General features: G+C 43.8%; 2 protein-coding genes and 1 long non-coding RNA gene across 7 annotated transcripts in view; 2 read left to right on the top strand and 1 right to left on the bottom strand.

The window, feature by feature from the left end:
* The window catches only part of LOC309364993 (major histocompatibility complex class I-related gene protein-like), a 28,191-nt gene extending 26,022 nt beyond the window's left edge, over positions 1-2,169 (top strand). Inside the window, exons 6-8 of one of the 2 annotated variants that reach the window (XR_014165908.1) lie at positions 727-814; positions 1,356-1,388; positions 1,895-2,169. Coding sequence is in view for 1 of the 2 variants with exons in the window: in XM_081903067.1 (XP_081759193.1) it covers positions 727-753; positions 1,356-1,388; positions 1,895-1,917 (83 nt within the window). In the remaining variant the exon portion in view is untranslated. The remainder of the gene's footprint in view (positions 1-726; positions 815-1,355; positions 1,389-1,894) is intronic. The other variant, XM_081903067.1, reaches the window with a different exon arrangement.
* Positions 1-17,008, bottom strand: part of LOC309365273 — an 89,133-nt gene that overhangs the window by 37,450 nt on the left and 34,675 nt on the right. The window contains exons 3-4 of the long non-coding RNA XR_014165941.1: positions 5,568-5,629; positions 3,223-3,783 (exon numbers count right to left, since the gene is read on the bottom strand). This is a non-coding gene — a long non-coding RNA (uncharacterized lncRNA). The remainder of the gene's footprint in view (positions 1-3,222; positions 3,784-5,567; positions 5,630-17,008) is intronic.
* Positions 7,704-17,008, top strand: part of LOC309364986 (major histocompatibility complex class I-related gene protein-like) — a 91,067-nt gene continuing 81,762 nt past the window's right edge. For all 4 annotated transcript variants that reach the window (XR_014165907.1, XM_081903058.1, XM_081903057.1 and 1 more), the window contains exons 1-2: positions 7,704-7,865; positions 10,878-11,153. Coding sequence is in view for 3 of the 4 variants with exons in the window: in XM_081903058.1 (XP_081759184.1) it covers positions 7,784-7,865; positions 10,878-11,153 (358 nt within the window). In the remaining variant the exon portion in view is untranslated. The remainder of the gene's footprint in view (positions 7,866-10,877; positions 11,154-17,008) is intronic.

Below are 17,008 nucleotides of genomic sequence, written 5' to 3'. Positions count from 1 at the left end.
CTCTTCCGCCCCACCTCTCTGGGCAAATTTGAGGATTGGGGGTCTGCTAGGAATGACGCGGGTGGCGCTGTGGGTTAAACCACAGAGCCTAGGACTTGCTGATCAGAAGGTCGGTGGTTCGAATCCCCGTGACGGGGTGAGCTCCCGTTGCTTGGTCCCTGCTCCTGCCAACCTAGCAGTTCGAAAGCATGCCCAAGTGCAAGTAGATAAATAGGTACCGCTCCGGCGGGAAGGTAAACGGCATTTCCGTGCGCTGCTCTGGTTCACCAGAAGCGGCTTAGTCATGCTGGCCACATGACCCGGAAGCTGTACACCAGCTCCCTCGGCCCATAGAGCAAGATGAGCGCTGCAACCCTAGAGTCGGTCACGACTGCACCTAATGGTCAGGGGTACCTTTATCTTTACCTTTAGGAGTGAAATAATAATCTGAAAAGGAATAAGTGAAGGGATTGGATAATGTTTCCTTCTACCCTTTGGAATTTGTCCACTGCCTGGTTCCCATGTTGATTTTTAAATTTTAATTTCCTCATTTTTTTCTACTTCTTTGTAAAATGAGTTCCTTGAAAATATCCCCTTCTGGGCTCCCCTTCATTGGAGGTGTTTGGAAGAGACAAGAGGAGCATCTGCTGGGAAGGTTTCAGTATCTGAGAGCCAAATGGTTGAAATAGGTCTGGGTGGCCTCTGGAGGTCCCTTCCAGCTCTGACCTTCTGCTTTTGTCTTCACAGGGAAATCAGCCTACGAAGAAACCCCAAGTGAGTGACTCCTCCCCTCTCTCTGTCTGACGTATTTCCCCCCAATATGAAGCAGGAACACGTTACAAACAGACCAAACCAAACCTGGTGGTGGCCTAGTCCTGAAGCCCAAGACCCTGATGGGAAGCTTAAGCCTGTCTGCTCAGCCTGTCTGGACAGCAAGGGGTCCCTCAGGGCCAGGAAAAGGCTGCAGAGAGACTGTCGGCTGAGGGAGGGGCTCCAAGAAGGAGCAGGAGGAAGAGCCGAGGGTGGGGGGAGAGAGGGGTCTCTGGTGGTTTAATTTACAGGAACCTGAAGCTGGCACCTCTGCTCCCCCCCCCCTTGTTTCTGCCTTTCTGCCCCCTTCCTTCCCAAATCACACCCACCCCCGCTCTAGTCCCCCGCTGCCTCCATGCCAGGCTGTGCCCATCTCTCTTTGCCCTCCAGCGTCTGCTTCTCCCCCCACTGCTGTCCTTGAGCCCCCTTGTCTCTGGGCTGCCTCTCCCTGAATATCCCCATATTGAGACTGATTTGGGATGGGGTCGGAAGGAGGGAGGAGAAGGGCTGGGGGATGGGATCTTGCTCCCTGGGATCCTGACTCCTGTGTCTCCTCCCTTTTGCAGCAAGTGACCAGGGGCCCAACAGCTCCGTCAGGGGTAAGTGGAGGTGCAGGTGGGGGCAAAGTGGGGCTCTTGCAGAAGACTCTGTGGGGAACATCCTCAAATGGGAAAAAGCTGTTACCCCCCCGGGTTTCCCAAGAGTGACATAATCTGCAGTGTCCATTGAGCTTAAAATCGCTCTTGTGGCTCATTCTGTCTCTTCATCTGAGCTCCTCTACCTGACAAATGGGTTCTACGCAGGATCCAAATGAGAGATCTTGGAAGGGGTTCTGGAAGGGAGTTTTCCTTCTGGTAGGACTGCTTTGTGTCCTTCTGGTATTCCCCCAAAGAGTGCAGCTTGGCTCACTTGCTCGAGCTGCCCTCTGCAGGCCCATTTTGGTGGTGCTCCTGGCATATCTCATGTCTGATTTGACATGATGAGGGAAGGTGGCTTTCCTTGGGAGGCTGGAGTAGACGGCCTTTGGGTTCCCACTAGCTCTGTAATGCTGATGTCCCCACACCATGATGTTGGCTTAACTTTGAACTGTTCTTTATTTCTGCAGTTTCATACCAGCCTGGTGTGTGAGATGAGACCAGAAGGAGCCTGCCCAAGTTTTGCTGTGAATTGCAGAGACTCAGAGCTCCTGCTGTCCTTTAATGCTGATTCTGATGTTCCTTAATCCTGGCTCTCACCCATTCATTCTGACTCCAGGTGTAACTTGAATTTGAGGGTAATCATGCTTTTCTGATGGATTATGGCCAATTTTGCTTTGCAGAAATGTGCTTGTATTAATGAGAAATCCTCCAGAAATATGCAACTAAAAGCGTTTAAAATTAATGAGGAGACTAATGTCTCACAACAAATGGAACTGATCTGTACAAAACACAACTTGAAATAAGAGACATTGCACATATTTTTGTAAACTAAGAAATCTTTAATAGAAATACATTTTAAAAATTATAATATTAAAAAGGGATGAGGAGATTGACAACCACTTGCAGTGATTTTGATGGTATCTCTTGGTTCTTTGTTGCTGTGGTTTCCTCCACAAGCCCTTCCCCAATCTTATGTCACTCACTTTCCACCCAAATTGAAGGAAAGGCAACATCTTTAGGTGTATTATGCATGAAATAGGCTAAATTGTTACTGCCTACCTGCCTCTTGGGCAGCCCAGCCTTTGGCTACCTGGATGTAATGTCATGGAATGTATAAAGGCAGTGTTTTCCACCCACTTTCTGTGTGAGGAAGTGAAGAAACTGGCAGGAAGGGATGTTGGTCAGGGATACTTAGATGCTCAGGAGTTGAAGCTGAAAGAGAGAAGGAACAGAGTGGCTGAAGACTAGAGAGGCTGTCAGAATTGGATCCAATTCTGATCTGGAACCTTGCAAGTTTGCCTCAGAAGATGAAGGACAGACATTGGCCATTGATCCCGTAGAAGCCAAGGAGGGCATCATCTCCGGTTACAACATCTGGATGTGGACGGGTTTTGTCTGTTGACCAAGAGCCGTGCTCCAGTTCCTCTGCAGATGGGAGGGACGTCCACCACCAGCCCTCTTGGGTCACCTTCTACATCCCCAGAACCTCACTGGCATTCAGACCCTCCCTGTAGCAATGGCAGCTGCTGAGGCAGTTTCCTCCAGACCCTCTTTCTGTCCCGATACCTTCAAGGCTCCAGTTCTCCAGCCTGGTTCATGGAGCTCCACGTCCAGGACAACCAGCTGCTGTTCTCTGGGGGTCCACCCTGGGCCTCCCATGATGCCCTGGGGCAGTGAGTTGAGAAACAGGATGGAGGGGGAGGAAGAAGCAGCTGAAGGGGGAAATGGAGAAAGTGGGGAACTGAGAGGTTGAGGGGATGGGGTGTAGTGACTCTCCTACAGGAGATGAGAGGGCCTGATCCTGCTGACAGCCAAGGAGGAAGCCAGGAAGGAGACCTCCAGGGGCCGCAGGACTCTTCTCGTCTAACCCAATGGATTTGCTGCACCTTGCTTTGAAGACACTGGATGTAATTTGTTTTTTTCTTTTGTAATATATGTTTGACTTAAATAAATAAGGGTGCATCCCCTTTGTCTTTAGTAGTTCTTTTCTTATCACAGGAGTTCCAGAGATTTTGAAGTTCCTGAGAATATTCACAGACTCTGGATGGGAGGTGCCGATAATTGTTCTTCCAGTGAAAAGTGACTGAAGAACTAGTACACAAAGGGAGATGGGGTCATAATCTGTGGTTTTGCAGGGGTGGGATTAAGTTATATGAGACCAAGAGGGTGTGAAGTCTGGTCAGTTCCTGGGTGAGGAACCACCTGGATGCTGCCTTTGGTTCCAGGACGAAAGAAAGGATGGTTGGGAATCTAATAAAAGAAATTGTTAGATCTCTGATCTGGGGCAAAGTGTGGATGGGGGTGTCCAAGGCAGGGTTGCCCCGAAAGTCCGCAAACCCAGGAGGAAGTTCTCCCACTAAGAAGATGCCCAAAATATTTAATATTTAAATTTATACCCCACTCTTCCTCCCAAAGGAGCTCAGGGCAGCAAACCTCAAAATGTTAAAACAATACCATTTAAAAGATTTAAAATTTAAATAAAGTATTTTTTATCCCTCCACCCTGGATATAAATCTTCCCTCGCTGCTTCTTCCCTGGTGGTGAGTAGGATGCCATTTGGGGGCCGGCCTCAGGTGTTAAAATGTGTTGGGCAGGCCTTGGTGTGGGAGTTATGCTACGTCCAATGGGTCTTGGCAGAAAACAAAGTAATATTGGAGCACTGCAAGTCATTTGTGGGTGTGCATGTGCAGATAATAATACATCTAGGCAACACATGGAGAACTGCACCGAGGGTTGCAAAGCAGCCCCTAATTATTCCTGTATCATTATCATATTATTGTATAATCTTAGAAGATTGCAGACTGACATGTATGTTAAAGTTTGAGCAGCTCCACCAGCTCCTCCATTGGTGAGTGAGGAATGGTTGGGGGTGGGTGCCCACCTTGAAAACAGGGCTCTTTGGGGAGGGGATCATAAAAAAAAAGGGAGGCGTGAGGAAGTCAATGAAACAAGTGAATGAAAGATACGATTGAAAAGATTGGATGTGTTTTTAATTGTTCTTGTTTTTGGTAATTCAATGTTTTATGTAGTTTTTTTGTTTTTGTATTGTATTATATTGTTTTGTTTAATTCTCTTTCTTTCTTTTTGTAATTTTTAAACTTTTAATAAATATTATTTAAAAAAAGAAAAAGAAAAAAGGCCTCTTTGGGGAGGGGATCATTAAAAAAAATTAATTACATTTTCAAAAACAGGAACTGAGAGCATATTTAACCCCTCCCTCCTTCCCTCGTCCCACTTACAACTTCATACCAAATACAACATGTATACATAAACCATATGACTTTCCTTCCACACTTTTCCTGGTTCCTTTGCTTTTCTACTACTCTACATAATCCACATCTTTTTAATCATCCAGTTTCTTATCTATTAAATACTCTTTATCTATTTCAACTCTGCTGGATTTACATGAGACCTGCTAAGCTATGTCTTTCTCTATACTGGTTCTTGAAATATTCAGTAAATATCCATTCCTCCTTATATTCCTTATATCTGTTTTCTCTTATCCTGTTCGTTAACCAGCCAGTTCAGAATATTTTACACTGCCATTCTTCCTGAGTGGGTACTATCCTTGTTCTCCACCTTTGTGCCAATAAGGTTCTATCTGCAGCAGTGGCATATAGTAATAAACTCTCTTGTTTTTGGGGACCTCCATTGTTACTCTCAGGTGTTGTGGGGAAAGTTTTTTTAGGTATCTTTTAAATTTCATTTTATATCATTTCCCAATATTCCTTAATTATTTTACACGACGAACACATGTGAATAAAAGATCCCTCAATTTCATTACACTTCCAACATATTCCTTTTTCTTCTTTAGACATTTTCGCCAATCTGATGGGTGTTAAATACCATCTGTGGGCCATTTTCATCATATAATTTTTTATCGCATAACTTGCCAAAAAATTCATATTTATTTTCCACAACTTTCCCCATAATTCATGATCGATATTGTGTCCCACATCCTGTGCCCACTTAATCTTGCTAAATTTCACAAATTCCTTTTTTGTTTCCCACTCCAGCAGCAGTTTGTACATATTTGATAATACTTTTATATTTGTATCTAAAAGGTCTTTGGTAAACTGAGACTTGTTCTGCAAAGCCATTTTTCCTATCTATCTTAAACAATTCATTAATGTAATGTACCTGTAGCTAATTGGTAACCAGATTTCTTAATTCATCGAGATTTCTCAGTTTTGGTTCCTGTCCTGTAAGAGATAAAATTTCACTGTAAGTTAACCACTGCTTATCCATATTTATTCTTTTCCTGGTTGTAGCTTCCACTGGGGATATCCACAGTGGTGTTTTTCTTTCTAATAAGTTTTTATACTTTCCTCATACTCTAAATAGGTTTTTTTCTGATTATGTGCTTTGTAAAAGTTTTATATATTTCCGCTTTTCCATACCATAGGTAGGCATACACCCACTCGCAAAAAGGGGAAAGCGAGGAAATACAACTAGGGACTGTGGAGAAATGGGGGGGGGGTCTTGTGGCAGAGAGAAAGAGGGAGGGCAGGAAACAAACACACACAAACACACTCCAGTGTTAATGAAGGACGACTCATTTCTCAGCAAAATCTGCTTCCGTTCTTCAGTTGTTGTGAGAAATGTCAGTCAAGCAGCCTGAGAGGCAGTCACTTGAGATTCCTTTGCTAGCTTGGCATTTTAGATTATTGTAACTTGCCAAAGACTTTACTGCACCCTCGGCTATTCATCTTATATGTAAAATGAAAACAAACATTAAAAATAAAAAGGCCTTGTTCTGGGAACTGCCCTGGGACTTTCCAACCTGACTCAGAGGTTGCTGAGGGAGGCAGAAGGGGACAAAGTCCCCTGGGAAACAATCCAGGTTGGAACGGAGAAACACACCTTTTGTTGATAATACAGAGCATGGTGAAATCACAATAAATAAAACCTCCCCTTCAGTAGTTTCAAGCACTACTACAGGTCCCTCATAATATCTGTACTGCATTGTTTACTGTGACGGCACCTGCACTTTGGAACTCCACGCCTATTGCAACACAGCACCTGCCTTTGCTAGACTCTTTTGGGTCACCTGCTGAAAGCATTCTTCTTTAGGCAAGCATACCTAGATGCTTAGGAAGTTGAAGTAATTTTAATCTTAATATTTTAGCTTCTGTACGTTTTAAAGTAGTCGAACACCCTCCCTTCAGATGTGAAGGAAATAAGCAGCTATCCTAACTTTAAAAGACACCTGAAGGCAGTCCTGTTTAGGGAGGTTTTTTAATATTTAATGCTGTATTGTTTTTAACACTCGATTGGGAGCCGCCCAGAGTGACCGGGGAAACTCAGCCAGATGGGCGGGGTATAAATAATAAATTATTATTATTATTATTATTATTATTGTAAAGTAGGGTTGTTAATTTTTCTTGATTTTACTGCTGTGGTGTTTTGTTTTGTGTGTTTTTTTTGGGTAAACCACTTTGCAGGTTTAAAAAAATATTTTTTATTAACTAAATAAACCATAGATATAAATAAAAGAACACAAGCCAAAACACAATTCATCCTTAGATTGAAGTATCAGTCCATAGTCGCCTACTTGTTATCAGAGGCCCAGAATCCACATTCCTTTGTAAGAAAATATGAAATCACGTAAAACCATTTTTGCAGGCAAAATTTTTTTAAAAAAAATATTCAATGTTGGGGGAGGGGTGACACGAACTTTTCCTCACTGGGTACCACCTGAGTTTCCTGCCTCTCTGCATTCCAGAAGTTACCAGTTACCACTCCCAGCAGCAACCCACCAACAGACCACCTGCCACATAGAGGCAGCTAGTCCTCTGGGAATGTTGGGCTTGACTGACAGCTTGACAGACTCCGCCCACGAGTCCATCTCCCTGGGGATCTCACAGCCCCCCTCCCCCCAGTTCCAGAAAGGGGGGGGATTCCCAGACCCCCCCCCCTCGGAGATGCGGGGGCTGAACCTGGCGTCTCCCAAGCAGCTTCCCTTCCACTGAGCCAAAGCTTCACCTTCTTGCGCCTCTCCAGGGAAGAGGTTCTCTTGGACCCCCCTCCCCCCTCCCCTGGGAAACTCCCTCCGCCCTCCCTGCAGGTAAAGACAGGCAGAGCTGGGAGGGAGGGAGGGAGGGAGGGGAGGAGGCGGCGATTCCCAGCGAGGAGCTGCAAGAACTTCCTCGTTCCCTGTCCAGCCTCGCTCGCCACTTGTGCCTCGAAGTCTGCCTGGCGACCGGTGCCGCCATCTGCGCGAAGATGTCCGATTGGTGGAATATTTTCCCCTCGCCCAATCCCGGCTCGCTCTGCTGCTGGTTCCGCGGGCGGGGCAGAGAGCGGGTCTCAGGGCGGCGGAGGGAGGAGGAAAAGGAGCTTCGTTTTGGAGGGAGATGGGGGTCCTCCTCCTCCTCCGCTGGCCCCCCCTGATCCTGGGGGCGGCTGCCCACCTGCTGCTGCTCCTGGACTGCGCAGGTGAGGACTGGGCTCTGGGGCGGGCGGAGAAAATGATCCCTCCCCAGACATCTGTTTCCCCGACTTGGGGCTTGTTTTGTATGCCGTCCGGGGCAGGGGCCGCTTCCCTCCTTGGCTCGGGGCTCAAGCAAAGACCAAAGCAAAGCTTGAAGGTGTTGGCAGGATTCATGGGGGGGGGGGAGTGACTCGCCTGTCCCGCCCCCTGCAGCTTCGTGTTGACTCTGGTTTGTGTGTTTCTGAGTGTGTGTGTGTGTGAGAGAGATACGGATACAGTACAGTCTTCCCTCTTCTCTTTTTACCTTCCCTCTTCTAACCCTCAGCCGCTCTAAAAACTCAGCTAAAAACCCTGGAGCCCAGCCTGGGGGTGGGAGCTGGACTCGTGTAGAGCTGACTTCATTGCGGGGGAAACGTCTGAATAAGGGATCCCCACCCGCAATTCTCAATCTTGTGTTGGTCAGGAGTTCCCTTTCACAGCCACATGCATAATCAGGTTCTTCTACTTTACAGTTGTAACTCCCCCAGTCTCCCCCACTAAGAAAACCCCTTTCCTGTTGCCTGTCAAAAATGTAGGTTTCTTAAATTATTCAGGGGACTTCTCTCTGCCGTTTCTGTGCACTACAGGCACAAACAACTCCTGAGAAACAAAAGGGGGGCCCCCACCCTACAGCCCGGTTCCCCTTGAATACCCCTCCTTTATATTCTCCCTCCCCCTCCCCCAATTCTCCTTTTGGGGAGAATTCTCATTTTGGGGTTGCCACTCATGTTCTCTGTTTAACTGAAAAAATGTATATCCTGCTCGATTGTGGTATGAACTTATTGATTTACAGGAGATAGTAAAATAATAAAAAACAGTTTAAAACATTAAAAAATAACTAAAATTAGCATTGAGAGGTCAAAACATGTCAACATTTGCCTGTCTGGATAGGGTTGCCCAAAGAAAAATATTTTAAACTTTTGTGAGACAAGCGTATTCTTCATGGGAGAAAGATCTGGAGATAGCACCAGGGCATTTTTGTGAGTGGGAGGGGGGAATAGGGTGTTGAGATTATTTTTGAATTCTCCTTGACCCCTGCTGCTTATGAGATGAGGGAGATAAGATTTGTTTTGCATTCGGATCCTATCTATAGAAGAATATGATTATCTAGTTTGGGTTGGTTGGTTATTTTCTTATGTTTGTGATTCCTCCCCCCACAAAAAAATATTGTTTGCTTTTATAGTAAATAGTTTTTGTGCTTCTCTAATGGAAAATGGTATGAATATAATACTGGCATTAGTTTAATAGTTGCTTGTACATATAAATTCTCCTGGCAAATAGAAGGGCAAGAACTGGAGGCAGTGAGAGATTTTACTTTCTTGGGCTCCATGATCACTGCAGATGGTGACAGCAGCCATGAAATTAAAAGACACCTGCTTCTTGGGAGAAAAGCAATGACAAACCTAGACATCATCCTAAAAAACAGAGACATCATCTTGCCAACAAAGGTCCATATAGTTAAAGCTAGGGTTTTCCCAGTAGAATCATAGAATCATAGAGTTGGAAGAGACCACCCATCGAGCCATCGAGTCCAACCCCCTGCCAAGCAGGAAACACCATCAGAGCACTCCTGACATATGGTTGTCAAGCCTCTGCTTAAAGACCTCCAAAGAAGGAGACTCCACCACACTCCTTGGCAGCAAATTCCACTGTTGAACAGCTCTTACTGTCAGGAAGTTCTTCCTAATGTTTAGGTGGAATCTTCTTTCTTGTAGTTTGGAACCATTGCTCCGTGTCCGCTTCTCTGGAGCAGCAGAAAACAACCTTTCTCCCTCCTCTATGTGACATCCTTTTATATATTTGAACATGGCTATCATATCACCCCTTAACCTCCTCTTCTCCAGGCTAAACATGCCCAGCTCCCTTAGCCGTTCCTCATAAGGCATCGTTTCCAGGCCTTTGACCATTTTGGTTGCCCTCCTCTGGACACGTTCCAGTTTGTCAGTGTCCTTCTTGAACTGTGGTGCCCAGAACTGGACACAGTACTCCAGGTGAGGTCTGACCAGAGCAGAATACAGTGGCACTATTACTTCCCTTGATCTAGATGCTATACTCCTATTGATGCAGCCCAGAATTGAATTGGCTTTTTTAGCTGCCGCATCACACTGTTGGCTCAGTGATTTATGGAAGTGAGAGCTGGACCATAAAGAAGGCTGATCGCCGAAGAATTGATGCTTTTGAATTATGGTGCTGGAGGAGACTCTTGAGAGTCCCATGGACTGCAAGAAGATTAAACCTCTCCATCTTGAAGGAAATCAGCCGTCAGTGCTCACTGGAAGGACAGATCCTGAAGCTGAGACTCCAATACTTTGGCCACCTCATGAGAAGAGAAGACTCCCTGGAAAAGAACCTGATGCTGGGAAAGATGGACGGCACAAGGAGAAGGGGACAACAGTGGGCAAGATGGTTGGACAGTATTCTCGAAGCTACCAGCATGAGTTTGACCAAACTGCGGGAGGCAGTGGAAGACAGGAGTGCCTGGCGTGCTCTGGTCCATGGGGTCACAAAGAGTCGGACACGACTAAATGACTAAACAACAACAACAACAAATTCTCACAGTAACTTTAAGCTTCCACTCAGTGCCTGCATCCTGAGCCTTCAGACCATGTTGTGGGAGCTCTCATCAGCCTGGCGCTTGCAAGTGGGGGGCAATTCCTGCCCACTTGGCAAAAAGGGAGGGGCTGGCCTCTCTCTCCCTCACACGGAGCCTCAGCAGAGACATGCAGGGATTTAGTGCTGCCTGCCAGAGCTTTTTCTCGCCCTCTGCTCCATGGGCTATTATTACTTGTATTTATATCCTATCTTTTCCTCTTCCAACTCTCTGATTCTTAGGCTCCCTCTGCTCTGCTTCCTCTATGTTTAAGGGCAGGTCTACAAACCTCCCCAAACCCTGCTGAACTTTGTATCTCCTGATTTAGGGCTGCTCCCTTCATCTGCAGGACCCCTAACTCTCTTCCCCCTTTTCTCTTCCTTTCCAGACTCCACTTCTCACTCCCTGCGCTACTTCTACACAGCCATGTCTGAGCCTGGCCAGGGGCTGCCCCAGTTCATTGCTGTGGGATACGTGGATGCCCAGCCATTTGTTCAGTACGACAGTGAAACCAAGGAGTATCTGCCTCGTGTCCCCTGGATAAGGAAGGTGGAAAAGGAGGATCCTCAGTACTGGCACAGGAACACTCAGAACTTCCAGGGCTCTGAGCTGGCATTCAGGGTGAATCTGCAGACTCTGCAGAATCGCTACAACCAGAGCGGAGGTGAGTGGAAGGCAGGAGAGGTACAGAGTCACACCTACCCCCCCCCCAATATACTTCCCTCCAAGGGCCAGAATTGCGGGGAGGGGGCTGCTTGGAGGAAAGGAAATGGAGGGTGGGGGTCTCCACCAGGGCAGGGGCATCTCCCCTTCCCTTAATGAAGGTCTTAATGGGGGCTGGGAAGGTATGGGGTGGGGGGGGACATAGAATGAGACTTGGAGGGCAAAGACACCCCCCCCAGTATGACCCTCTCTGGACCTGCACATCCTACCCAGGAAATGTCTCCCTTGCCTGCGCTTCCTTCCACGCTGGGCTTGGCTTAGGCCTTCTGAGGTGGAAATCTGTCTAGTTCATTTTCTTCTGGGAGGGGAAGAGAAGGGTGGGATCCTGAGGCTGAGACAAGCAAGCCTTGAGTTCTGGTCCTGCTTAAGGAGAAGCCAGCTGCCCAGACAGAGGTGCTGATTGGCTGACCCTTCTGACCATCACCAAGCCCCTCCCTCTCCCTGGCACAGTGTGGAAAGAGAAGCCTTTTGAAGGAACACAAATGGACTGGGTTTTGGGGGTCAGAGTGGCAAATACATGGTTAAAACCATAAGCACTGGGGCTGCCATGTTTTACTGTCCTGTATGCAAAAGGAGCATTAGGCCAGAACTGGATCAGGGCCCATTAATATCAGAAATAATCTGTTTTCTAAGCAATTTGCTTTGTGTTATTTCGGGAGTTTCACTCTATCTGATTTTAGTTGGAAAACGTATGGCCAGTTACCTGGGAGGGAAGGAGCCCCAGTGAACTCCATGGGACTTGCTTCTGAGTAAACCTGCATAAGATCCCACATCTCCAGCATTTATTATACATCTGTACTTTCTTTATTGTCTAGCAGTCTACACTTAGGGACCCTTTAGAAAGGTCTTTCACCCCCTTTGTCCAGTTATGGCGATTTCTGCCACACTCCTCCCCCACCCCCTGCCCCATCCAGTCTTGGAACTCTTACGACAGGCATCACTTAAAGTCTTAAACTCAGTAAAAGCTAGTAGACCTCTGGCCAAAGCCTCTTGGCACACATTTTTGTTTTTTAAACTTCCTTCTGAAATGAGTCAGAAGATGTTAGTCCTTTTGAGACATTAGATGTGTGAAAGGAACCAGCATTCTGGAAGGGTGGGGGGAGGCATTAGTGTCTAGTTCCAAAGTTGAGTGACTCCCCCCTCTAATTGCAATTTTGGAGCAGAACTTCAGAAGTGGGAGCCTCTGCTGGGTCTGGAGGTGTAGCACCCTGCTTGTGGTTAACGCTTAGCTGGAATGAAATATTCAACGCAGCAATAGAGAAATTAAAATAATAATTTATTTGTCAGACAAATAAATGATAGGCACAGTGGTATATTGTTACCAAAGCTCTGCCCACTCCAGCCCTGATGGCCAGCACTTATATTTCCTCAGCCCAGCCCCCTTGCTCCTCCTTTGGCTGCCTCTGTCCAATCAGCCTGGTTGAAATTCCTATTGGCTGTTTGCTAGAACCAATCATAAAAGATACACCCATTTCCTATTACCTTTTATAGGAGACAAAGAGCTATATTTCCTTCTATCCATAAATGGCAGACAAGTAGCCATATATCTTACATTTGCCTCGACAAGGCACCTTAATTACCAGATCACATTTTGCCCCTGTTTCCCTGCATTCCAAAACAAATGGCTCATGGTATTAAATTTTGTCTAAACAGAGATCTTGGGTTCACATTCTCACACACCATCAATGAAATAAGAATCTAACATAAGAATCTAACATTTCTTACTTTCTAAATCCTTTGCATAATTACATTAAGCCATTAAATCTCATACATAACATAGATAGCTTTTTAGAAGACAAGGCCTTTGCAAAGTAAAAAGAAACTAAATAAAAACAGCTTCAAAAGCAGCCTCTTCAGTTTATACCCCCCTTTCCCAGCCAGCTGCTTTTCCCATTAGCTCTTTTTTTTAATGATATTTATTAAGTTTTCAAAGGAAAAAAATACATAAATTAAAAAAAAATAGAAGAAAGACAAAAATAGAAAAAAGAAAGGAAAAAAATACAAAGTCCCAAAAAAAGATAAAAAAAATTTGAAAAGAAAACACATCAATCTTTCCATATCATATATTCATAACCTTGCTTCCCTGACCTCCTCACACCTCCCTTTTTTGTATTCTAATTCAGTTAGTTAATTCAGCAATTTCTTTCCCTCTTTATTTTTATCTTAATCTTTTAACTTAATATAATATAACTTTGAGTTCTCACCTGTTAATAATCCATTTTTCATACACCTTTATAACATTGCTGCTTAAACCACTTAACTTCATTCTGACATCATTCTAACATTCATTAATTTTGTAATATTTCTGTAAATAGACTTTAAATTTATTCCAATCATCTTCCACTGACTCTTTCCCCTGGTCTTGGATTCTGCCAGTCATTTCCGCCAATTCCATGTAGTCCATCACCTTCATTTGCCATTCTTCCAGGGTGGGTAAATCTTGCGTCTTCCAATACTTTGCAATAACTATTCTTGCTGCTGTTGTAGCATACATAAAGAAAGTTCTATCCTTCTTTGGCACCATTTGGCCGACCATGCCCAGGAGAAAGGCCTCTGGTTTCTTCGAAAAAGTATATTTAATTGCCCTTTTCAGTTCATTATAAATCATCTCCCAGAAAGCCTTAATCCTTGGGCACGTCCACCAAAGGTGAAAGAAAGTACCTTCAGTTTCCTTACATTTCCAAATTTATTATCGGGCAGGTGATAGATTTTTGCAAGCTTGACTGGTGTCATGTACCACCTGTATATCATTTTCATAATATTTCATAATATTTTCTCTTAAGGCATATGGTCCAGAACTGTTCCCAGTCAGCCATCATTATGTTATATCCAACATCTTGTGCCCATTTAATCATAGCAGATTTCACTGTTTCATCCTGTGTATTCCATTTCAACAGCAAGTTATACATCTTTGACAAAATCTTAGTTTTGGGTTCTAACAGTTCTGTTTCTAATTTTGATTTTTCCACCTGGAAGCCAATTTTCTTGTCCAAATTATATGCCTCCATTATCTGATAATAATGAAGCCAGTCTCGCACTTTGTTCTTTAATTTCTCAAAACTCTGCAATTTCAATCTATCTCCCTCTTGTTCCAAAATTCCCCAATATTTCGGTCATCTAACCTCCATATTAAGCTTTTTATGAGCTTTCGCTTCCATCGGTGACAGCCACCTTGGGGTTTTGTTTTCCAATAAGTCCTTATATCTTATCCAAACATTAAACAATGCTTTCCTGACAATATGGTTTTTAAATGCTTTACGTGCTTTGACCTTATCATACCACAAATATGCATGCCATCCAAATACATTATTAAAACCTTCTAAATCCAAAATATCTGTGTTTTCAAGAAGCAGCCATTCTTTCAACCAGCAAAAAGCTGCTGATTCATAGTAAAGTTTAAGGTCTGGCAGGGCAAATCCACCTCTTTCCTTTGCATCTGTTAGTATTTTAAATTTTATTCTAGGCTTCTTGCCCTGCCAGACAAATCTAGAGATATCTCTCTGCCACTTCTTGAAACAGTCCATTTTATCCAAAATTTGCAAAGTTTGAAACAAGAACAACATTCTAGGCAATACATTCATTTTTATCGCAGCAATACGGCCTAGCAGTGAAAGCTTCAAATTTGACCAAATTTCTAAATCTTTTTTCACTTCAGCCCAACATTTTTCGTAATTGTCTTTGAATAGGTTCCCATTTTTTGCTGTCATGTTTATCCCCAGGTATTTCACTTTCTTAACCACTGTTAAACCTGTCTCATTCTGAAGCCTCTCTCTCTCCATCGGTGTTAGATTTTTCTCTAAAACCTTAGTTTTTAACTTATTCAGTTTAAATCCTGCAACCTGACCAAATTCTTGAATCAGTTCCAAAACCCTTTTGGTACTAGATTCTGGCTCCTGTAACGTCAATACTAAGTCATCTGCAAATGCTCTCAACTTGTACTGTTTAGCTCCGACTTGTACACCTTTAACCAACTGGTCCCTTCTAATCATATTCAGCAGGCCCGATATAAAAAGCAATGGGGAGATTGGGCAACCTTGTCGTGTCCCTTTTTCTATCTTAAATTCTTCCACCACCACGTTATTTACAATTAATTTAGTCTTTTGTTCTGAATAAATTGCACTTATACCGTTTTCAAAGCCTTGACCAGCCCCCAGCCCCTGTAAGGTCTTCTTCATAAAACTCCAATAAATATTGTCAAAGGCTTTCTCCGCGTCCACAAATATCAAAACTGCCTTAGTATTTATGTTCACTTGTAACTTTTCTAAAATGTCGATTCTATTTCTCACATTATCAGATAAATGTCTTCCCGGGAGAAAGCCTGCTTGGTCTTTATGGATCTCTTCCATTAACACTTTTTTAAATCTTTTAGCCAAAATGTCTGCAAAGATTTTGTAATCCACATTGAGCAATGATATGGGGCGGTAGTTCTTAAGCTGCGTCTTTTCAGTCTCTGTTTTCGGTACAAGTGTAATATACGCTTCTTTCCATGACTCTAGTACTCTTTTCCCACCCATTATTTCGTTACATACTTCCTTCAAAGGTTGTACTAACCATTCTTTTAAGGATCTGTAATATTTAGAAGTCAGTCCGTCCGGTCCTGGAGATTTACCTAGTTGCATATTCTGAATGGCACCTTCTATCTCCTGTTCAGTTATTTTATAGTTCAGCATTAATTTATTTTACTGGGAGATTTTTTGTAATCCATTTGTTTTCAAAAATCGATCTAAATCAATTTCTTTCTGCGGTCCTTGTGTATATAATTGTTTAAAGTACCTCTGGAAACAGTTTCTTATCTCAGCTGGGTTCTGTATGTTCCTTCCTTCCACTTCTAAATTTGTAACCGTATTTAATTTTTGTTTTTTTTTTCATTTGCCAAGACAACAATTTCCCACATTTATTAGCCGACTCAAATGTCTTTTGTCTCATTTGTTTAATTTTCCATTCTATCTCCTGATTCATCATTTTCATATATTGTACTTGGTGTAACTTTATTTCTCTCAAAATCTCTTGCTACTTTGGTTTTGCTCTCAATTTCTTTTCACTTTCTTTTATTTTCTCCAATATCTTATCCTTCTTCTCATTTTGAATTCTCTTCTTTAATACGTTCTGTTGTATCAGGAACCCTCTCATAACAGCTTTGCTTGCGTCCCAGATTACTCTTTTTTCCACATTGGTATTCATATTTATCTCAAAATAGTCTCTCAAGGTTTTTTGGGCCTTCTTAATCACTTCTTCATCTCTGACTAAGGTGTCATTCATCCTCCATCTGAGGGAGCCAGTTGGTGTTAGTTTCATCTCCATCTTCACAGCATTGTAGTCGGAGCAAGTTTTGGGGCAAATTTCCACTTTTCTTATCTTTGGAGCCATTCCTCTAGTTACCCATATTTGGTCAATTCTTAAAACAAAAAAAAAATTCCTTCCAGTAGCACCTTAAAGACCAACTAAGTCAGTTCTTGGTATGAGCTTTCGTGTGCATGCACACTTCTTCAGATACACTGGGATACATTGCATGCACACGAAAGCTCATACCAAGAACTGACTTAGTTGGTCTTTAAGGTGCTACTGGAAGGAATTTTTTTTTTTGTTTTGACTATGGCAGACCAACACGGCTACCTATCTGTAACTGGTCAATTCTTGTCCACATCAATTTGGCTTCAGAGAAGAAGGTTCCCTCTCTAGCCAAGGGATTCTTTGTTCTCCAGATATCAACTAAGTCCAAGTTGTCTGTCATCTCAAAAAAGGTTTTCGGTAGTCTGCCATCTTTTGTGCCTTGTCCATATGTGTAGATACCACTCC

Source organism: Podarcis melisellensis (assembly GCF_964234715.1).
Source record: "Podarcis melisellensis genome assembly, chromosome: 2".
NCBI classification, from domain to species: Eukaryota; Metazoa; Chordata; class Lepidosauria; order Squamata; family Lacertidae; genus Podarcis; species Podarcis melisellensis.
The sequence above is the reverse complement of the archived record's forward strand: the minus strand, read 5'-3'. Positions and strand labels throughout refer to the sequence as shown.